This window comes from Magallana gigas, chromosome 4, assembly GCF_963853765.1.
Source record: "Magallana gigas chromosome 4, xbMagGiga1.1, whole genome shotgun sequence".
NCBI lineage: Eukaryota > Metazoa > Mollusca > Bivalvia > Ostreida > Ostreidae > Magallana > Magallana gigas.
The window spans coordinates 28,338,691-28,362,944 of record NC_088856.1 but is presented as its reverse complement, the minus strand read 5'-3'; the positions used below and the strand labels follow the sequence as shown (position 1 = coordinate 28,362,944).

General features: G+C 33.0%; 1 protein-coding gene across 3 annotated transcripts in view; it reads left to right on the top strand.

The window, feature by feature from the left end:
- The first annotated feature begins 6,271 nt into the window (after positions 1-6,271).
- The window catches only part of LOC105348258 (plexin-B2), a 40,065-nt gene continuing 22,082 nt past the window's right edge, over positions 6,272-24,254 (top strand). For all 3 annotated transcript variants that reach the window (XM_066081871.1, XM_066081870.1, XM_066081872.1), the window contains exons 1-8: positions 6,272-7,460; positions 8,480-8,692; positions 9,570-9,689; positions 10,001-10,107; positions 10,254-10,383; positions 12,065-12,227; positions 19,432-19,525; positions 20,932-21,022. In XM_066081871.1, coding sequence (XP_065937943.1) covers positions 6,378-7,460; positions 8,480-8,692; positions 9,570-9,689; positions 10,001-10,107; positions 10,254-10,383; positions 12,065-12,227; positions 19,432-19,525; positions 20,932-21,022 — 2,001 coding nt within the window. In that variant the 5' untranslated portion in view covers positions 6,272-6,377. The remainder of the gene's footprint in view (positions 7,461-8,479; positions 8,693-9,569; positions 9,690-10,000; positions 10,108-10,253; positions 10,384-12,064; positions 12,228-19,431; positions 19,526-20,931; positions 21,023-24,254) is intronic.

The window sequence follows — 24,254 nt, the reverse complement described above, 5'->3', positions numbered from 1 at the left end:
TAAATCATTAGTGTCACTTTGTGTCTAAAATGGGGTTTTCTTCAAATCCTGATTTCCATTGTATACAATATCTAATTTTTTTCTTTGATATATTATTTGGGATGTCCTGTACGTGCGCAAAATAGTTTTTGAAATTTCTTTTTAATCTGAGGGTTTAATTAGCCTTTAACTCGTTTACATTTTAATTAATAGCCAAATCAACACTTTTAACATGATACAGGGTGTCCAATTGATGTGGTTTTAAAGGTTCAAAACAGAGTCCTGGCTGTAGGCAGGCAAATCGCCAATGTTACTATAAATAGCACAACTTCAAAAGTAAACAAAAAACCAAACAGCGTCAAAGTAAATGCTTCCACTTTACCAAATAAATACACAAAGAGCTACGTTTTGTCAAAAGTCTTGGCATTTTGTTTCTTTTTTTTAAATTTCGAGAGAATTGTCTATCTTTTTTTAGTTTTTCCTATTAAGTACGTGTTTTAAAAACAAGACTATGCATTTTTTGACACATACAATGCCCGTGAATTTCCATGAACTACTTTGCTGCGCGTTGAAGAAATTGGGGATTGAATACATAAGGCTTGTTGCAAAATTCAAGGCAGCAACTGTTGAACTTTTTTTCTACTAGACAGACATATTTTGTTAATAGCCGCTTACAAAATTAGGTTGATCTCTGACGCTATGCCGACATTAAAAGCATTAGAGAGAGAGAGAGAGAGAGAGAGAGAGAGAGAGAGAGAGAGATTCAGACTTTACTACACAATATGCCTAAGACACATCAAAGAGCCCGGCTTTCAGTACTTTAGTACTTTGATTAAAAGTAGCTGTATTTATCTTTATTTATCAATATAAAAATTAAGATTGTTTATATACGTTTTGTTCTTATCCTACTCAATAGCTAATCATCAATTGCATTATATTCATTGTTTGTTTGTTTGTTTTTTTTTAGGATATTTAACTTATGATTTATTTTTAAGACTATTTAAAATACATCTCCAAATTATCCATTTCTTTTATTACGTTAACTGAGATTTTTTAAATGATAATTTTTTGTTTTATTACTTGAACTCATATGATGTAACGCATGGCGTTGTCTAGATTCTGTAATTTAATTATTTGTCAATCGATCTTGTTTACTGAAGATTGAGTAATTTTTTTTTCGGTGAATTGTTATTTTTAAAAAAAAAACAGTATCTGCGTGTCCATTTTTACAACTGGCCAAAATTTTTTCACCCCACTTTTATTATCTGGTAATCAAACATTGACATCATTAAATTTTTTTGAGGTCACTATGACTATCGTCTGCTATATAAAATGCTTCATTTTCAAGAAAATTTTTGTAATCGAGTAGGTTAGTATCCAACCATGTTCATTTTTCTTCAAAACCGTCAAGTGGGGGTTTGACATGTTAGTCGAGCATGTTTTTCCAAATTATTTGATTCTTGTGTTCCCTACCTTTAGCCATAAAATTGATTGATTAACATGCGGCTCATGTCTGCCCCAAAACTTTCTAAAGCAGTTACATGTAGCATGGTCCAAACATAGTTTTCCTATATTTTCCAATTGTTTTACAACCTTTGAAATTATTATGTAAAAGAATAAAACAGGTTATCTAAATTCGTTTCATTTATTATGGGTCAATATAATATTTTAACAGAGACCACAAAACTCTTTCAGGGCTTATCCGGATATTCAATAGAACCGGGGGTGTAGAAGATATACCAATTAAGCCAATTTAACTATTTACAACATGTGAAGGACCGCTTCATAAAGTCTTAACATACCCCATTTGTAGTCTAGACATCAACCCTACAGAACATATGTAGGACAAGACAGATAGGACAGAGAGACAGCTTCCACAAACACAATATTCAACAGGAATAGAGATCGAGACCTCATAAACACGTGGAATAACTTTTCCCAAATGTTTTAATTCAAATACATGATTATGTTGGGGGTTTTACATTCTTAGGTGTCTATATGCACTTTTAGGCTTTAGATTTTTGAGTGAAAAAAAACCACATTGTTACTCTTTATATCTGTTAATGTTTATAGTCGAAAGGATAAAATATTGGAATACTAGTAGTGGGACACTAAAACTTTCCAAGGGCGTTAAAAAAATCAATTAGTGAATACATGGTATATAAGTAATTCTATATAGTCATCTTGTTAAAGTAACACAAGAAATTAGCATAAGGATACAATTATCTATAAAAATAAATATTTACATATTGTAATAAACTGTCAAAGTAGCCAATTTATTTTTGTATCGATGTTCGGTTTGCGTACAAATTCACATAGTGGATGTCACATAATGACTAAGTGACCTAGGGATAATAGAAGATCCTGATCCTCAACTGATAAAAAATAAATACTGACTTTACTTAAATGATTTATATTTCCTTTCTACATTGAATTATAAAATACATTGACAAATGATTCGTCCATAAATCTGGAATTGGAGGAGAGCACTGTTTATTAAATAGATGATCCGTGAAGTATAGCGGTTGTGGTGAGACTGTCCTTCTGCTGGTGCTGGTCCTGTAGGAGGTTGATGCTTCACTAAAAGTCATAGATGTTTACAATGTTTATCCGTGGAATCATACAAGAAAACTACAAGGAATACTTAGACCTCTTAATTGTTCAAATACAAATACATACTTATGTCACAAGGTGGACACCATACCAACACATGGCATATACATACATACTGCATGTCTCAATGATAGACATTTTACTTACTCGTAACTTCTGTTACGCATAACATACATGAAATACATGCATTACTTTACTTATGGATACATTTACACTTACTCACACTGAACACTTACTAAAATAAGACCAACGGAACATATCTCATTTATATAGACATAAACGGACCACCATAATAAGAATGCTAAATATAGGTAACAGCTGGTAAAGATATTTAATGATAAACGTGAATAGCTTTAAGTTGGAATTACCGAGAAACTTCGTAACTGGATGTTTTAAGACATTTACTGCATTTATGAAACAATAACGTTAAAAAAATGATAATAATGACAAAAATTATAAATATGAAAGCAAAGTAAAAATGTGCCAGGACTTGTACAATAAAAACAGGAGAAGTCTAGGTTGCATCCTTTCCCTCGGACTGCCGTGTCCAAACTGTGCACGACTGATTTTAATTTTAAAGGTCCAGTGAGTTGAGGCTAGTTACAGGTGAATCGTACAGGTAAAATTTCGAAAGAGGGGCTCACCACAGGTTAATTACAATTGCCATAAAATCAAAACAAGTAATGTGTTGCTTTTATGTGACAGTGCATGGATAAGGTAATGGCTAATCGGCAGGAAATTAATTTTTTGCATTTTCATTTATTGTGTATGTCAATGAAAGATCAAACGATCAAGAAATAAGGAACTCTAGACCGAGCACTTGTTTTGTATTGTTTTCTTAAATACGGAAAGTGTCATCTCAAAAAGTGTCAACGTAAAGCAACTGAAAAGAAACTGATCATCTAGAAAACTTTCTTACGTGTTAATATGTAAAGATTTAAACTTTTAGTATAAGCCGATGTTCAGAATAAATGTTAGCGGTAAGTATTGCGTTTTGTCACACTTACAAGAACTTATGAAATAAGGAAGTAAGGATAAAACAAATAGAGTAGACATTTGACTTACAGTAGTTTTATTCACCAAAAAGAAGTTAAGTACTTGTGTGCATCCTAGAATAACGTGACTGTAGCTTAGACTAGTATTGTATCTCTATTTGAAGTTTCATGAACATAGGTGTATTTCGTCAAAGAGAAAATTATTTGTGGGTTTTTCAGGCAAAACAAATAATTAGGTAAGTTTAATTTAATTCTTATTGAATACAAGTTTAGAAGAAGCATTTCACAGAATTATCTAGGCTTGGACTCATAGATATTTTTATTAAATGTCTTGCCACGATTTTTGGATTATAGAAATGAGCAATAAAATAACATGCATTAAAATGCCATGCAACTGAATTCACAGCATTGAAAAGCACGTCAAATACTGTAAATCATGCTATCTTATTATTTAAATGAATAAATGATCATTTTAGTTATTTGATTTTGTACTTTAGAAAATTTAAAAAAAGATATCCTTAGGATAAATCAATTTATTAGTTTCCTTTTGTCTACTCCTTGTCGACCTGACACTTTCCACCCAAACAATACCAAGGCTTCATAAGGTAACTATGCATATGATATTTATTCCCAATGATATAGTGCGACTTTAACTTACGCTTTCACATGATCGTTAAGACCAGTGAGACAAATAAGACGAATATTTATTGAAGGTCTTTTGATTGTCGCATGACGTAAATGGAATAAATTACTGCTATCGACTTAAATAATAATGTAATGTAACTCATCGTTTTTCTAATATTTTTTTTATTGATTGTTGTGTTCATAAACTTCGAGTAATGTAAATGAAATAAAGAATATATATAAGAATTCAGAGAGTTGCTGGAGTTGCAACAGCTGAATTCAATTTAAAAATCGTTTAAACCGTACATGGCAGACAGTAACAGATAATACATTGTAGATCCCTAACTAAATGCGAGGAATCAATATCCGCGTAAAATCGCGAGAAGCACTTTTCGCGGAATTTAAAATCTAGCCATCATTTTGCAGAGTTTTGAACAATAAGAAATGAGGGGAAGAGTCCCGCGTTTGCGATTTTACATCTCGCGAATTGATATAAAACGGTGGAATCGCGATAATAAGAACATGGGTAATATAAAGAATTTTCAGTATCTATACTACTATATTAAAATAAGAGATTCGAATTTTTGGCTTTTAATACCAATAAATCTTAAGATAATGAAGAACAACTTTTCCAACGACATCATTATCGTAGCATGTATCGTTTTTTTTAGTTATACAGCAAAGACTTTCCAGGCGCCTAGATCCCTTATTTAAGGGACCAAGCCCTTTTTTCTGGTCTCAAATGAGAGCCCTTTAGTTTATTGACAACTTCTGTTCTATATGCATTTAGAAATATTTCAAACTATAAAGTTACGAAGAAAAACATGAGTAAAAGTTTGCAACTTTTAAAACATAGATTTCGATTACTATAATTCAAGTGGTACAATTAGAAAAAACTGAAATACAAAAATCAGAGGACAACATTCAAAGTGTCAATTTTAAAGATTTCTAACTTTGGATTTTTGGCTACAGACTATTTCGGAGCCTTTGTCCGGAAACGAATACCCCTAAAATATTTTTAAAAGGGGAATTACTCAAACCCAGATGTTACGATTTCTCATTTTTTTGTGAAAAAAAAATTAAATCTAATTTACAATACACCCTGAAAATTTGAATGAAATCGGACGAAAAACAAAAAAAGTTATCAAGGTTTAAAAAAAAGTCTAGAAGAAGAATAACAGTAATGAAGAATTATCATCAGAATCAGTACAGGGTCTTCAGAAGACCTTAAAAAGTTGATTTTATATTATTTAATTAACACAGAATAAATAAAAATCGGGAAAGCAGATTGCTCTTACGAGGAAATCAAACCTTTCCCGAGACATAGTTAGATGATTCTAACTGAACAGAGTGTAGTGAAATTAATAGCATTATTGTAGGCTTAAAGCTTGGTTATGTAAATGTCAACAATACGGTGTTTCAATGTATCTATTTTGTAAATGTCAGAAAACATATGCAATGTTAACCCGGGACAAAGTCTAATATCTTATCAACATCTTATACATGAACCTAGAAAAGTATTAATTTCTTTGCAGATTTTTCTATGGTGCATAATAATTAAAAATGTACAACTTTTCAGTATGATTCTGAAGCATAAATTAAGTTATATAAATTTTTTTTTGCTTAACTTTTTTTTTCATGGTTGAAAGATTGAATCAAAATGCAGATAGCATTCATATTGGCAAGTTCAGATGGTGTTTAAATGAAATAAAGTATTGTCGTTGATTTCAATAATGATTATCATATCTGAATCAGTTAAAAAATTATGTGATATTTAATTGAAGAGATATTGCTAAAATTGATAGTCTATATGTGTTAGCTCATACAATATCAAAAACATATTTGCATCACATAAATATTTCAGTTCAATATGATTGTTTACATATCGGTCTTCAAATTTTAACAATTGTTACATAGTGCAGAAATATTTATTTTGCAATTGTTTAATGTTCATGTGAGTATAGAAAAGATGTAAACTCTTCTAAACAGCAACTACTTGTCTGATCAACAACAGTTATTTCAATTGTTTTGCAGAATATGTTGAGGAGTGTGCAAAACAATAAAAAAAAACTGAGTAAACTTAGTACTGCTTGATATCTGCATGTGAGGAGGACGATTTTTATTATACAAAGGAGCTGAATTCAAACCATTGGTAAACAGCATAACATGGAGGCTTCTTTGATGGTCCCGATTCTTTTCACACTATGTTTGTGTTTAAACGTTTTAATTAGAGGTCAAACCAGAGAAAAGCTGGTAGAGAATCAGTTTACCAATCCTCTAGAAAACTTTCCTCTACGCAACATTGAGTTTGATCGACAAACTATGAACGTTTTCGTGAGCGGTAAGAATATTCTGTACAGGTTTAGTATGGATGGCATCAAACTGATTCAGAAGGTTGCCAGAAAAACTGGACCAGATAAAAACTGTTTGCCACAGTTGCCATCTGAAGAATTTAAAAAAGAATACTGTGGAGATGACTACAATACAGTGATGGTTGTAACACCTGATAGCCTGATTACGTGTGGTACACTGGGAGGTGGACTATGTATAAGACGTGATAAAGATTCCTTAGACCATACAAGTATCAATAGTTTTCTTCGTTTAGTATCCAGTAACCAGGCATCAGCCGTGGGAATCTATTTGAATATAAACGATACAAGTTCCTCTCAACAGTTGAAAAATATCGTCCTTTTTGCAAAACAATACACAACTTTACCACTTAGTCCTGACAACTTGGAGAAAGCTGCCATGTTCTCGGCTTTACCAGACCTGTTAGATGTAAATATAGGTTCTTCTAAATTTGGGAGAATTTTTGATATGATATTGAAAACACCAAGGAATGTTGTAATGGACTATAGAGTGGTGATTGAAAATGACAATTTTGTTTTCCTTCTGGTGAATCAGAATTCACAATCAAAGCTTGTTAAAATATGTAAGTCCATAGATAGTGAGGATCCAAAGAGAGTGTATGAGGACATTCCTATATCTTGTAATGCAGGGGGGACAAACTTGACTCATGTCAAGCATGGATTGTTTATTACCATATCCGGAAAGAGATATTTAGTGGGTCTTTTTTCAAGTTCAAAACCCATGTTGTCTGCAATGTGTGTTTTTGAAGAAAATAAGATTTACCAGGCATTTCTAAAGTCAAGAAAACACAGATATACGTGTCCAAAAAATGATCTCAAAACAGAGGAGATGATATTTGATGGAGATATACCAATTCAATTCTGTATTAGTAAAAATCAGGTAAGTTTTTAATACTATCAAAGAACATAGAATCTTGCATATTTTGTTGCATGTTAAAATGTCCTCCCTATCCAAGCATCTCCGATGTGCAGGATAAGGGGCATTCTATAAAGAAGCCTAGGGCTTCGAGAGTTGATTTAAGTATCTATTCTTAATTTATCGCAACAAAACCTACTCCACAGCCACAGAGACTACTTCACAACCGAGTGATTTTCTAAATAAAATTCACCTGGCTATTGTCCTATAGATCCCATACCTTACAAAAGCAATCTCTTTTTACAGCTTAGCATTGTTTTTGACATTTATTGAAAGATAATTTAGAGTCAAAAAAGAACACTATTGATGCATATTTATCTATATTAAAATATTTTATTTCGTAAATACCAAAACAATATACAATAAAACTCGTTTAGTACAAACACAGATATAACGAAATCTCTGATATAGCGAGATAAAATAGATATTAGGAATTTAAAGTGGTTTTACAAAATACTTGTGTCATACAATCATGTATTTATTTTAATCTGATAAATTTACATGTATTTTCCTAAGTAATGCATTTCCTCCTACAACAAGTCATGGCGCTAGGGGATGCTCCGCTTAGCGATGCCCTTGTTCTTAAAAATTGTTTAGACTTTGGCCCATGGACGATTCTTGGGCCTCATAAACGTTTCAAAGTTTGACGTAGGTTTATATCAAATATATAAACAATTGTTTAGGATCTTTTTGAGCACTGCAATGCTCAACATCTGATAAGACTATAAACTCATCCTGTTAGAAAAGGAACTTGATTTTGAACACAGGGGAAATTTCTCCCATGGTTCCCAGAAACACTCCATGAATAAAAGGGGTCAGATTTTGCTTCCATATATAAAATGCACTCGCACTTTTAAGTGATTAAAAATAGTGTGTACTTTACACAATACTTTACAATACATTCATGACATTAGTTGGTAATATAGCCAAATGGCCTCTTGTTTAAAACTATATTTACATTAAGTTTAATCACACTTTTTCAGTCTGTGAATTTCGATGATGCTTTTAGAAAGGGAGATTATTGTAATAATGTAACAAACAAGCTACCCCAGTACGGTATTATTGTTGGGCTCTTACCACTAGAAGGCAATGCTGTGTATTCCACCAAATCTCATCAAGTCACGGTCGTTGGAAGTTCAGATATCAATCACTTAACAATTCTCTATATTGGAACAGACAATGGATTTGTTATACAGGTAAGACAAAAATATATAAGTGATTGTTTTTGTTATATTATACAGCATAAACATGACTACAGTCTGCCTAATTTAAAGTACTCTAATTAAAACAATCTTATATTCGCGTGTTAGAAATTTTTGCAAGGTTTGCGAAGGCCTCGTTGTTATGAATATTTTTCTCTGCGAACCAGTCATTGTCATTTGGATATGCCGGTAATAAACACATAGTATTGATAAGGTTTGATTGCAAAAATGTTCCCGCAATTAACATGATTATTTTCAAGAAATTGTCCTGTAAGGTTGTCACAAATAAAATTGTTTTACAGTGCTCACAGTTTCCGCCACTTTCTGCTTTATATTTTGATTTCATAAATTCACTAGTCTAGATTGAAAGAAGTATTGGAATCCTTCCTTTTAACAGTCCTCCTACTGTTTTTAAATCACAACTAAAAATAAATATTATTACAGGATTTTGCATTGCAAATGACAGGATACAGTAGTACCTGGATGTTAATGTTGAAAAATCATGTGTTCTGATGTCTAACATTCAAATCGAAAAAGATGTTAGATTTTCATGTTATAAATCTCGAGCCTACCGCCCCTTCCCCCCTCACCAACCAATCTGTATTCATTCCTGTGAATTTTTCTTGGTAAAAAAAGGATATGGCATGCCGTTGAAGAAAATATATTTCCCCTTTCACCAATTTTAATTGTACTTGGTATATCTTTGAAAGGTACATATATGTTTTCACCAAAGGTTATGGAAACAGTAACATGGGTCAGGATATAATCAATATTTGTTTTCTAAGTTTAAAACTAGACATGTGATATAATCAGAGTAGTGCTACAGTGTGTAGGTGAGCTTTTCGACCCATTAACCTGTTTTACTTTTCAGGTTTTTTATGACCCAGTGAAAAACCAGTCGATTGAGCTTCGAGAAATCAAAGTGGACAAGTCTGAGATCAGAGCTGTTAGAAATATGAAAGGAGAAACATACTTTATGTCTCAAAACAAGGTATGGATATTTGATTTTTGTGTGTACTAGTAAAATTGATTACAGTATATCTGGAAATGCTTGTGTCCATTTTTTGATAGATTTGGTAAAAATGCTATGTATATATTTTAGTATATCTATATTTTGGCTTTAATTTAATCATTTTTGAGAGTCAAAATCAGTGCTGAATTTAGAACTTAAAAGCAGTATTATATTGAACCTTTTTCCTCTTTAATTATTATCTCATGTACTTAGCAGTTTTAAATAAACTTGAAAGCAGATTCTAATTGATATTAAACAATCAAATCAATGTATCGTATATCTGTTTCAAGATCGTGAAGTTGCTTCAGGAGACTCAGTGTGGACAGTACTCTGATAACTGTCAACAATGTATGAATGTCAGAGACGCTAACTGTGGGTGGTGTGTGACCAGCAATAGGTATATACATGTACTATCAAGATTTTGGGGGGAAGAAATTAAAAATAGTCCTGCATACAGTAGATTGATGTTGCTAAGTAAGAGTATTGTAATGATATGTAAAATAGTCCTTCAGTTTCATGACTTGGTGGTTTCGTTTTATGTAGATGTACCTCAAAAATGGAATGTGTTAATGTTGCTACTGATTACTGGCTTCCATCCGTGAAAAACCAATGTCTGAGTCTGGAGTTTCATGATCATCCCTCAGGATATGCCTACAAACTGGATCAAACCACGGTATGAACATTAAGAAATAAACAGCATGTTTAAAAGTTCACAAAGATATGAACTTTGGTCACGTGATTTAATCCTTTGAAGCCAGAAGGACTTCTAAGAAGATTTGATCACATACCAACCAAGTTCATATACCTTTGAACTTTTAAACATTGCTGTTTATTACTGAAATTTATGTTCGAGAAAGCAAATTGTTTAGAGTTATTAACATAACCATGTATTTATGTTCACAATAATGCAACCGTACAACGATAAGCACGTTCGTTAATTATTGTGACGTCATTAAAAAGTTAACACAAAAATGAACATTTTTGCTATAATTCTATAAGATCATAAAAGCTAGGAAACATATTTGAATACTCTTTAAGGGCAGGCATGGGGGGATGGGGTGGGTACAGTGGAGTCTCAGTTATCCGGATGCTTTTGTTCCCATGTCAACTCGTCCGGATAGGTGAAACATCCAGATATATGATATGTGTCTATTGTTGTCCCAATTTCACAAATGATGAAGTATTTGATTATAATGAGTGTTAATACTTTTTTCTTTGCCTTTCATACAAAGTAGCAACAAATTAAAGTTGCCTATTAAAATTCATCTGTTGAATACAATTACCAGTATGAAACATTGCTTTATATTGTTATTTCATGAGGAAAAATATTAATCGGACTATAATTATAATAATAACTGAATTTAGCTAAACTCGTGTGATAGGTGCTTATTTACATGTACATTATATTCTTTTTACTTTACATTCCCCAACACGCCTATTTCCACAATAGTTGATGATTTATTTTGAAAATTTATTTTTCAATCATTAATAAAGTTATTTGTTACTAGCTGGAAAATTGCAAGATCCACAAATGCACTTACAATGGATTAACCCGCTTTCATTTTGTTTTCTTGTCTTCTTCCGGCTTAATCCAACAAAGCATTCATGAGACAATTTGTTAAAGATAACTTCTTTCATTTGATTGACCACCAATAAAATTAATTTTGTTTGGGTTATTCTTCTTTTGGAAAAAGGATGTTTTAAAAAGGGATGACACTTGACAGGTGTAAAGGTAAATATACCCCAGCCACGTGCAGTGAGGCGTGACTTAGTCTAATCATATCTAACTATAAGCACTGTCAGTAGTTTGAGAGTTAAAGTGTTTATACAAGCTACTTATGAGGGTTTAATACCTGAAAAGGTGTAAAACTCAATTGACAGATGTAAAATTTCTGTTGTATTAAGTCGGGTATTGACAAATTTTACCGTCCGGTTAAATAAAACGAAATTGATAGTTGAACTGTGTTTTTGTGGTAAAAACGGTCCGTCCATATCCAGATCGTGGTATTCCAGATAAATAAGACAAAATAACGTATGGTAAATCTGTTTCCAAATAAACTCACACGTAAACCGATGCGTCCAGATATTTTGCTTTCATGTATAACATTGGTGGAAATTAACATCATACCTTTGTAATTTACTTTTCTATTACACGTAATGAAATCAGAAAATAAAACCCATTTTTTTTTTTTAAAAAATGATGTTAACGTGTGTCATATTTTGAGGCATGTACAGTTATGATTTACGTTAAAGATGAATAATTATTTGTTTAGCTAATTTCATGATATATTTAACTAGAATTGCATTATAAACTGATATTTAGTCATTCCGATAAATGATATCTGTTTATGCAGAAGCCAGTAACATTGTCTGTGACTTTTGTGCCACCACTGGAAACTAATGAAAACATGACATGCAGACTTGGTGGAAGATCGATACCAAAAGATATTACACCTGGTCAGATTCAGTGTACAATACCGGGAGAAACTAGAAGTGGTAGAACAAAAAGGATATCATGTAATGTATCAGCAATTCAGTACAGTAACTTAAGATTCTTAATTTTATATAAACGTAAGTAATTATTATCTTCTAAAAATTGCGAGAAGCACAACTCTTGAACTTTAAAATCAGTTCGTTATATCTGTATATTCATTATGTATATATTATATTATTATATTCAAAATATATATATAATATTATATATTATATTCAAAATTCGTTATAACCGTAATATTTTGCAAAGATTTCTTACGAAATTTACCGGGGACTAAAAAAACCTTTCGCTCTATCATAGAATTCGCTCTATCCGTGTTCGTACATGAATTTCTTAACGTTTTTGATTTTACGACATTACGGAAATCTTTATTCTATTCTTAGTAGTTTCGTCACGCACAATGTAGTATAAATAGTTTTTCATACGTTATTTTGGTCATTGTGACGTTCCTTACAAGATTGTTAGGAGTTGATAGTATTGTGTTTATAAGATATGGGGAATCGGAGACAAAGTATTCTCATCATTCGAGTGGCAGAAATTTAAACCCAGACCAGACAAGAACTATTGATGAGGAGCAATTTGACGCCACAGACAAAATTCGTTTTTTTAACCGACGCATTGAGTCAGCACTCGAGAAACAGAGAGTTGCCATTGTTTCGGAAATTCACGAGAAATTCCAGTCCAAGAGCTCTTAGTCATGTGTTTTGCGTGCCGATGCTAACAGAATTCAATTCTCTTTTAACGAGGAAAGGCTAAGAAGTCTCGAGCTGATTGAAAGAAAGCTTATGATAGATGACATTAGCGAAGTACTTGACATCATGCAAAAAGAAAAAGAAGCTCTATGTCACCAAAATAAGATACTGCGCATCGCCGACAGGCATGGTTGAAACACCGTTAAAGAATACACGGACTCGGATTTGGCCGATAATTCTGAGGACCTTCTAAACTTCGTTCTGCTATTTCCCGTGCAGCCGCTAAGAAGAGAAGGTATAATCCGTACAGTTACGACAACAAGGATTATCAGTCCGCTAAGTGCGGGATATTGGATGGTCTCACTCCTAGACAGCTTTCTCGCGGGAATTCGGGATTCCAGAAATATAACCAAAGATTTAACAAACCAAAGCCTACGTATTTCAGAGGAACCTATCAAGTACCGGGAAACAACGTCATCTGTTTGTACTGCCAACTTCCAGGGCATTTCGCCAGATTCTGTCCATATACAAATCAACAACAGAGAGGACACCCAGCCACAGCCCCAGAATCAACCGTTACATCTGACACAGACACCAGAAAACAGTGAAGTTGAGTACTGTTCTAATTTTAGTTTGCTAGATGTTCAATCAGATTTTGAAAATGCAAATTCTGTTAAGAATCGTTCAAAACATTCCTATAAATTTTGGGAAAATGTGTTAAAACCGTCTGATTACATTTTGAATGTAGTTAGGTTTTGATACAGGTTAGAGTTTGAGGATTTACCCGATATAGTTTTTCTGAAAAACAACAAATCCGCTCTGGATAATTCAGGTTTTGAAGAAAGATGAATTCTCGAACTTTTGGGAAAAGATCTCATTCGGGAATGTCCTCAAGCTCCTTTTTGTGTTAATCCATTGACAGTGGCTGTACCAGCAAACAAAAAACCAAGGTTGATACCAGATATAAGACATGTAATTTTTTTGGCATTGTGAAAAGAAAGGTAAAATTTGAGGGTATAAAAGAAGGTATCAACTTTGCAAAGAAAGGAAATAACATGATAAATTTGATTTAACGAGTGGTTATCATCATACATGTATCAATATTCATGAATCGAAGATCATCATCAGTAAATTAATGGTAAAATCCGTTATTTTGTTTATACAGTACAGTTTGGCTTAAGTTCTGCGGGATATTTTTTTTTACAAAGACACTGAGACTATTAGTAACACATTGGAGAACTAACTCATTTCCAGTTATTATATATTAAGAAGACGGCTGGGTATGCGATACAAAGGAAAATTGTGAACGTATATCAAGCATAATTCAGACGGATCTTGCGCGCGCAAGTTTTCTTGTTAATCGAGAAAAAAGTGTATGGGAACCTTCACCATGTGAAAGGTCCCCAAGCTTGATTTAAATAATCAAAACAAAATCATGTGTTGCAAAATAAATTTATTAAATTATATTCGGACAATCAAAAAGTTATAAAGATTTCACAAACAGGTAGCATGAAACAAAATTTACAGCCTTTTCTACATGTCTTGTCAATAACATAGAACTTTCCGTCGCATGGATACCTAGAAAAAAACAACGAAGAGGCTGATTTTTATAGCAAGAATTTTTATTTTGACGACTGGGGCGTACATCAAAATATTTTTCATTATTTTGATCAAGCTTGGACACCTTTCACATGTGACGTTTTTGCAAGGTCTTCAAATTTTAAAGTTAAAAAAATTTATTCTCAGTTTTGTACGCCGGGCAATAGCGGCGTAAACGCATTCGCTTTTGATTGGGCTCAAGATATGAATTGGTTAGTACCACCTATTAATCTAATAAGCAAGGCAATAAAGCATATTCATTGTCAAGCAAAGGGTGTGTTAGTGGTTTCGAAATGGAAATCTTTACCATTCTAGCCAGTTATTGTTGATATATTAGGAAATGTTCGGTGGTTTATCAAACAGCATGTCAAATATGAAAAACCCTTGCATTTTTTCTGTGCAGGTTCTGACAGGAGTAGTATTTTTGCAGCCAATAAATTCAACAGTACTTGGGCTGAATATAGATGCTACATAGTAAGTTTTGGAGGGCTGGACTCATAATCATGATTGATTGTATTACATATGGTTTTAAAACCTGAATATACATCCAAGAATGACTGTGCTTTCGAAAGAGATGACTTGCTCTTGATTGTATATATGTGTATAAGTGGAGAACTGTGCTTCCAAAGAGATGACTGTTTTCTCTTGTTTATATATAAACATATAAAAGTGAAGGAGTGTATCAAAAAGAGATGACTGTTTCCTCTTGTTCAGATTTGTATATATTAGTGGTAAGACTGTATTGCCAAATATACGATAATTATATTTATTGTTATTGTATTTTGATGTCATAATTAATCAGTTATTATTCTGAGGTATTTACAGACATTGCATAACCATCAAGGCCACTGGCGAGACATCTTGATTTTTTTAAAAACATCCTCAACTTGTCGTTTTTTTTAATCTCTTGCCTGGTGTTATTAAAAGTGCGAAGTCCAACGCACCAAACCAAAAATATGACGGTTATTTCAAAAGATTTAAAGTTTGGTGTCTGCAGCACAATTTTCAACCACTGCCGGCTTCAGTAGCTACAGTTTCTCTTTTTCTGACTAGTCTTGTACAACAACGAGTGTCATCGTCAGTGCTAGAAGCATTTTGTTATAGCATAAATTGGATGTGAGGAAAAATTTCTAAAGCTTGCTCTTGAAGGTGGAAAACGGATTCTTGCGAAACCAGTTAATAGGAAAGAACCAATAACAATTGACATTCTTTTAAAGCTTAAAGAGGAGTATCAAAAAGATCCAGAAAATGCATTGAAGTTGAGAGTTTTCTTGATGAGCCTATTAGGATTTTCGGGATTTTTGCGGTTCAGCGAATTATCAAACATTCGGTTGTTGATATCAAATGGAAAGAAACAAAGATAGAAATTAATATACCTAAAAGCAAAACTGGCATTTACAGAAGAGGAAATGTAGTTATTATCGCAAAACTGGAAATGATATGTGTCCCATTTTGTGGTTGAGAAATATATTTCATTATTGCAATTGAATGTTTCTGCAAGTGATTATTTGTTTACAGCTATAACTTACAAGAAATCTCCGGGGGTTTTTAAAGTCTGCAATGCATCTAAACCATTGTCCTACACCAGAGCAAGATAGATTTTGTTATCGGCTTGAAGCAACATTGGCCTTGACGGTTCACAATTTTCTTTACATAGTTTAAGAAGTGGGGGTGCTACTGCTGCTTCGAACAATAACGTTCCAGATAGATTACTTAAAGTACATGGGCGTTAGGCTTCTGATAAGGCTAAGGATGGGTATATTGACGACAGCATTCAGAAAAAAAACCGTTTAGTTTCGATGAATTTGGGAATATAAATTCGTTAAGTCTACTTTACACCTTTATATAATTGCGATCTTGTAAAGAACGCACCTATAACCTTTTTCTTTTTAAATTAGACAAGAAAAGATTTATTTTCCGAGGAGTAAAACTAGGGAAAAATGAATGAATTTCTTAACGTTTTTGATTTTACGACATAACGGAAATCTTTATTCTATACTTAGTAGTTTCGTCACGCACGAGTCCAGTGACTTGGCGCGTAGTATAAATAGTGTTTCATGTGTTATTTTGGTCATTGCGACGTTTGTTATAAGATTGTTAGGAGTTGATAGTAACCCTCCCTGCCCGCCCTGTATTTTGTGATGCACAATTTACATGTTTGTCTATATAGTATGCGATTTTTTTATACATATATACTGTGGAATCATTATAATCCGTGGTGGCTCAATTTTCGTGGTATTCGTGGGTAGCCCTTGCCCACGAATTTATGTCCTCAACGAAAAATTGTTAGAAAGAGTATTATTTTTTACTGAAAGGGAAAACGGACGCACCCACGAAATTTAATCCCCACGAATAAGTAAAAAACCAACTTTCCACGAAAATTGACCCCCATGAATTCAAATGATTCCACAGTATACGTTTTGTGTCTTAATGTTATCAAATGCGATCTTGTAACGAATGAACCTAACCTATTTCATTTTGTTGTTGTTTTTTAAATTAGACAAGAAAAGATTTATTTTCGGAGGAGTGAAACGAGGAAGAAAATAATAAACGAGTTTTACTGTTGTGTCATTGATCAATTATCAATTGCAGTGACTTTTTTGCTTCAATGATAATATTTTTTATAACAAACAGTAATTGTAATGTTATTCAATTTGTTAATTGTAAAGTTTATGTAGAAATTTTCATTGGAAGTTGATTTTAATCAACTCTCCTATGCAGTTGCTCTGTTAACCGGAAATAAAACAGTGTTTGGACCTCAGCACAAATCATCAAGATTTAGTACTTGAAAATAATCATTTAGCTCAATGTAATGTATTCAGAAGCATTGTTTTTTAATGAAACTTATTTTATTATAAATACCTTGAAAATATTCAGGTTTTTATGGTACAAACAATTTTTTTTATTTTTTTCTAGTCGTATGTATTCATACAACAAAGTTCTATAAGACTGATTACCAAATTAAAGGGCTATTTCTACAGCAGAAGCTAGCGTTTGGAATCAAGGGCAGACTATCCAATCTCAAAATAGAACCAGTACTGGAGTAGACTATACTTTAGTTATTATTATTTGTTTGTTAAAAAATTGCCTGGATACTCTTTTCTAGAATTATTTTGATTCCGGCACTGATACCTGCCATTGTAGAGTTTGATGGCCTAGCTTACACAACATGTAATACATGATTCATTTGGTTTTCCACCTATAGCTCGGAATTCTTGCTGAAAAAAAGCCTGAGAATTCTTATTCGAAAAGAAAATGTTTGTAATTATTCAAATACAGCTAAGAAACTATTTGTCATGTGAAATTACATATCGTTGGTTTTAAAATGAATGATAATCAATAAAATCACCTAACGACAGTACTTTGAACTTCATGAATCATGAATTTGTATTATGAACTTCTTTAGCAAAAAGCCATTGCATGTAAATATCATGTGTCATGAACTCTTTAACCATAAGCCATTGCATGTAGTGAAAATTAGAATTTAGGAATGAGAGATTTTACAATTTATTATTTCACAAAATACAAAAATTCAAAATACATTGCTGCGGAATTACAGTCAAAGTACATGTACCCAAAGTCCCAAACAGACTTGTAATCAAATTGTTGAGTGAAAAATGACTTCAATTATACAATTATGCCTGCCTTCAAATAACATTATAACAAAACCTAACCTTAACAAATTATCTTTTACATTTACAATCCAAGTATCATTGTTTACCACCAGACCAATGGATTATTAGTCTGTTTGGGTACGAGTAGGTTTGGGTACGACTTCATTTGACTTCCATTGCTGTACCTTATTTTGAAATCACTACTATTAATTGCTGTACCTGTTATTATCGGCTAAACTGAGAGTTCGGGTTTATAGCACGTGACTATCCAAGATTTTTTTTAATCCAGTCATCTTTTTTCAAATAAATAAAAATAAGTTTTAAACATGGGCTTAAACAATCATTGTTTACTGCTACTTTACATCTTTGCACTAACAGCAGTGGGGGATGTGACCTGATAATTAATTTTTAAAAAAAGATATAACCTCTTTGTGATACGTAATTATATCCCTTATTTGATTCAACGCATAATATCAATACATACAACTTGTATTTAAACAAAAGGAATTCACTAAATTCTGAGAGATTCATAGCTAAGTTCAACACCTGATTGCACAATTATGTACTGAATTGTCTACGATTTTGTTTATTACAGTATAATAACAAGCGAATGATTTTGTGAGTTCTTTTTATGTATCATTACATGTACCCTAACAACCTTTAGTCTGACCTCACAAGGGCATAATTCAAATTTCAGGGCTTTTACCACGTTATCATCATGAAATTGATAACTGGTACAGTAAATTGCAAAAACCTGGCAAACTTGGGGCTTGCTAAAAAGCACAAAAACAAGATGTTTTTGGTTGTAAATGATGCTTTAATCTAACAGATGGATGAATAAGGATTTCATCAATTAAAGTATGTCAATTTCTATCCAAAAATACCCAGAAATAAGAAAATATGAAAAGAAGACTTTAATTTTGGCTGAGAACTTGTACAGTGCTCTGCGAACACTCTATAATGATCAGTCTATATGTCCATCCTTCCATCCTTCTGCCCATCTGTCCATCCGAGATCTCTTGTCTGGAGAATATCTTCTCTCCTCTTGGTCTAATATTGCTTATACTTCACTTACAATAGTGTCTATGTTCAAAGGGTGTGCAGTGACCTTGAATGAAGTTTAAGGGTCAAGATCATACCAGACAATGCAAAAGTCCTCTTTTTAGAGCATTTATTCTCAACCCCATTTTGCTCATATTTCACAAAAACATACTTTATCGGCCAAAACAGTTTGGTAAAGCTTTTTCTTTTTTTGCAATTTCTATCATAAGTATAAAACATCAGAAAGGCATGTACATTGTTTTCAATACTTCATATTCTAGACAGAGAGGGAGATATTCCACTTCAGATCTTGCTGAACGGCAATGTCATAGCAGAAAGACAAATACTGTTCTACAGATGTTCTAGATTTCCCAGGTATGACTGGAGTCTGTTGTAGATAACTGTTATGATTATTTTGACACAGTTGAAAAGAATGCAAGTAGAAAAAGATCAAAGATTTCTGCAATGACATAGAATTACATGTATGAAGAAAAACAAATTTCATATCCATTTTCGATCCATTCTAAAATTCTATAAACACTACTTTTCTATAATTCATTGTCATCTTGGTTCTTTGATGCTGTGCGCAAATCAAGGTCCATGTCAACTTTTTGTCTTTAGAATTAATATTATAATTTCCTATGGATGGACTTCGTTTAGTACATACATATGATATCGCGGGCAAGCGTTGGAATTAACTCATTCAGATTAAAATGATAAGTTAATGTTGCTTGATATGTTGAACCAGATTTTTTTGTTCATTTTTTGTATGTACTGTGTCCAAAAAATTTCTTAATTGCTTTACATAACCCATTCATGTTCTATAAAATTGAAATAAAGAAGGAACTGCATGGCTAGATATTGAGAGAAGCTGGCAGTGATGAAAATTTAAAATGAATAAATAAATAGTACATACACATGTACATGGCATGCGCGGATCCAGAAAATTTTTCCAGGGGGGGTCCGAAGGATAATTGTGTTTGCCAGGGGGGGTCCGAGGCATATTTTCGCGATAATTTTACTATTTTCATTTTCCAGGGGGGGGGGGGTCGGGACCCCCCCGACCCCCCCTCTAGATCCGCGCATGCATGGCCTCCATTCCTTTTGTTGCAGCAGACTGGAAGAAATCACCTTTTTTGAAATTTTTATTTCAGAGTGTATAGTGCATCATATCTCTTTTCTAAATATTGATCTTTAGGTCAAACACTACAATTTTTTTATCACTGTCGCAAATGAGAATTTCATTTAAAAGACTGTCAACTAAACCCCATCCCCGAATTCAACTTCTCCGTTTTATGCATGCATCATTTATTCATATAGACGTTAACACAATTTGTTCATATAGTTCGCAAATTAATGTATGAGTTATACTACCAATATGTCATGGTTTAAATCCTACCAATGTGGATCCAGCAAAGCGTGTCCACTTTTTACTCAATTTTGCTATATCAGGCTGGTTTATCGAAAATGAAAGAATAAGAGGAACGTTGGTTACTTATGGTTTAAGTTCTCAAATTCGGATTGTCATAAAGTTCAATATCATGGGTAAAATTTGTTGTAAACACTAAAAGTATTAATGAAATGAATTATTATTTACAAACCATTCGATATTTTCACTATGTTATGAAATTAGGTTCAAACAAAGTTGAACTTTTAGAAAAACAGAGGAAATTTGGACTTAAGTACAGCTCTGAAAAAAAAACTGGTAGTTGAGGACTGCAGTGGCGCAACTCAAATATTGACCCATCTTTGATCATTATACAGTTGTTTCAACTTTTTAGTTGTGGAAAATGCATTGAGCAAGAAAGAACAGATTGTTACTGGTGTACAGAAGAGGCTGTATGTAAACCAACCAGGGGTATCTGCCGTTACGTAAGTAAAACATTTTTTTTTTAAACTTTTTCCAGGCACTTCTTATCATTGGAAGTTGCCTTCAAATTGGGAGGACATATTTGAAAAAAATTCAAATATGCAATATACAGACCCTAAAACGTACTGCTACACCTAAAAAGCGTGCAAGAAGCGTGGACTTTAGAATTGTATTAGAAACGTATCATATCGTATGAAAAGCGTTTCGTATCGTATGAGAAGCGTTTCGTACCGTGTAAGAAACGTATCGTATCGTACAAGAACCGTATCGTATAAGAACCGAATCGTATCGTATTAAGAACCGTATCGTATCGTACAGAAACCGTATCGTATCATATAAACCATGTAAGAACCGTGTAAACAAAACGTGTGAGAAGCGTATCGTATCGTATAAACCGTGTGCTGAGTACAGGCGAGAAATGAACGAGATCAACCTTTTGAAAATGGCGTCGGGACGAGGTGGAAGGAGGTTATTGTTAGGAATTCGCAATGTTATTATTAGCAGTCACGTTTCTGGACTATCGACTGTGAAAATTTGTGATCTTCTTAAAAGGAACTACAACTACGTTTCATCATCCGTTTCGAGACGAATGGAAGTGTGCTGGATCACAGGTTAGTTGATTTTCCCAGAGCTTGTTAGGGACGAAATGAGATGCGATTTAGAAGAAATTTTACAAGAATTTCTATTTAGCTCACAAGTTTGCATCTATACTAGAAGGTTTTATAAATTATAACGTTCTTTTCTTCAGTACGAAATCTAATTTAAAATAAAAATGTTGAATAGTAAAATCATTTTACATTGTATTTAATATGGATATCGATTCCGACGGTAAATTAGACATCCTCTAAACAAAAACACCAACGTATTAAAACATTTCAATTAAACGTTCATTTAAAAGCATTGCTATTGTATATATACATGTACAATAAAGGTGAAAAGGTGAAATTAAACATGATAGTAATATTTTTATTCATTATAAACATGCACACAGTATAATTACATGATTTAGAATACGGACTGCTGCATTGTTAAACGTTTAGCTTGTTCAGCAGACTTCATTTGAAGGTTAAAACTATAGTGTACTTCTCATTGTTTAAAATAGAATTTGCTTGCAAGCTCTCATGTACTGAGTTTTTTGGAAGGTATATGTATGTAAATAAAGCTATGTGCACGTGTAAGTCAAACTACACTGCTAAATCTAGTGATTCTGCATGTACAAATCTACAGATAAAGTATAACGTTGAGGGAGTCGCCAAGATTTCAGTTTTGTCGCGAGCAAGTCTATTTCCTGAGTTGAATGGAAATAGGCTAGCTGGAGGGGAACTGGAATCTTGACGACTCCCTCAGTGGTATAGTTTAACTGTTTTATTATATTGATGCAAACAATCAATCAGAAAAAGTTTAAATTAACATAATTCTTCATGTCTCCAACAACTTACATGTATATTAAACATCAAAATGATTGGAATCCAATGGCATGCAAGTCCTACTGTGATGTTGGGAAGTTGCATCTATGTTATACATGTTATACATGTTATAATATAAAGATAAATATGGTAAAGCCAACTAAAATGGACATTGCAGCTAAAATTAAATCATATTGTTCATGATTTTATCAGTAATATTTTAGAACTTCCAGAACTTTAGTTCACAGAAATTACTAAGTATTCTGAATTGGTGTGTATCAATTCGATCATTGAACTTTTTACCTTTTTACAAGAAATGAGTCTGTTTTCAGTGATTTTCAGGGAATCAGCGAAATAAATCATTTTAGATCACCTGAGCTAATTGCCGTAACGTAAGTAAAACAATTAATCTTACAAAAAGAAAAACAAATAAACCTCTGGAAATGAATTCTTCTTTTTCAGACATGTCATAATTTCCAACCATTCATAATGAATAGAGTTGAGCAGCTGAGTAAAAAAACTTTTTTTTTCTATTTAGGAAGCCCAAAAGTGACTGTTTCCGGTTTATCGTGCATCTGCATCATTTGGATGTCTCGAAATCCAGAAATGATAGCTCAGAGTGTATTGGAAAGACTAGAAAGGCAGTGAAGAGTAAAGGTGACCAAGGGATATGTGTGTGCACTTAGAAGGCGCTTGAACTGGTCATCAAAGACAATGAAGTATGGCCAGCTGCTCTCAGTTAGGAACGTGAAGCATAGACTTGATTGGTGTGTTAAGCAGCTGAGCTGGTTTGGATGACCTCTACAAGAATGTAATATATGTTGACGAATGTTGTGTTGAGATGTGTTCCTCTGGTCGTCTATATTTCCACCAGCATGGACAGAATCTCGACCGCTTACCAGGGAAGGCTCCAAAATAAAAGCATTCCTACAAAGTCAATGTATGGGGAGGGATATCCTACAGAGGGCGAACGGATGTGTGCATTTCAATGGAATCATGGACTCTGAAATCTATCAAGAAATCTTAGAGGACAACTTGTAACCATTTGCGGCTGCACAGTACCCTGATGGTTTTCGGCTTTATCAGGTAATGGAAATAAGATATTATGATCGAGCTACAAATTATGATTATATGTTTACATTTTTGATTTGATTTTTTTTTGCATCTAATTATACATATTAGTTTATATTACATACTTTATTTAATATCTCTCGTTGGCACGGATGTTAGCGCGAAGGGGTCATTAGTGTAAGAAGAAGCTGGAGTATCCGGAGAGAACCACATGCCTAAGCTGGCGATCGCCATACCCTATCACATACAACCACAGTCAATCACAGGGATCCAACTCGCAAGCAGTAAGAAGCGAGTGCATTGTCCACAACGCTACTTGGACACCTTCTCAGAGATGCATCAACAAACCAATGCTGTTGGTCATGGGCCTATCTATCAGACTGATCTTGCTTGACAAAAGAAAAATAAACAATTTATAAACTTATAAAAACGACCAATAAAATAGAGTTTGTTTTCTCATATAACTTACATTTTTTTAATTCTAAGTTAGGGGGATATAGCAAGCGATATATTAATTGGCAAGGTTCTGTAGTCTAAGAGCAAGTTGCAGTGGCAAATTGTGTACAGTATCATTTTGTGGTTCCTTGTTATTAAAACATCATACTTTGTAAGTGGCATTTATGAAAAATTTCATATTAAAATAAAATTCAAATAACTACTATTTTTTCATACTTACTAACTCTAAACCACATGATGTATAATAATAAATTAATAAGTGCAATCAAAATAACATTTGTTTTGGTCATAAATTATATAT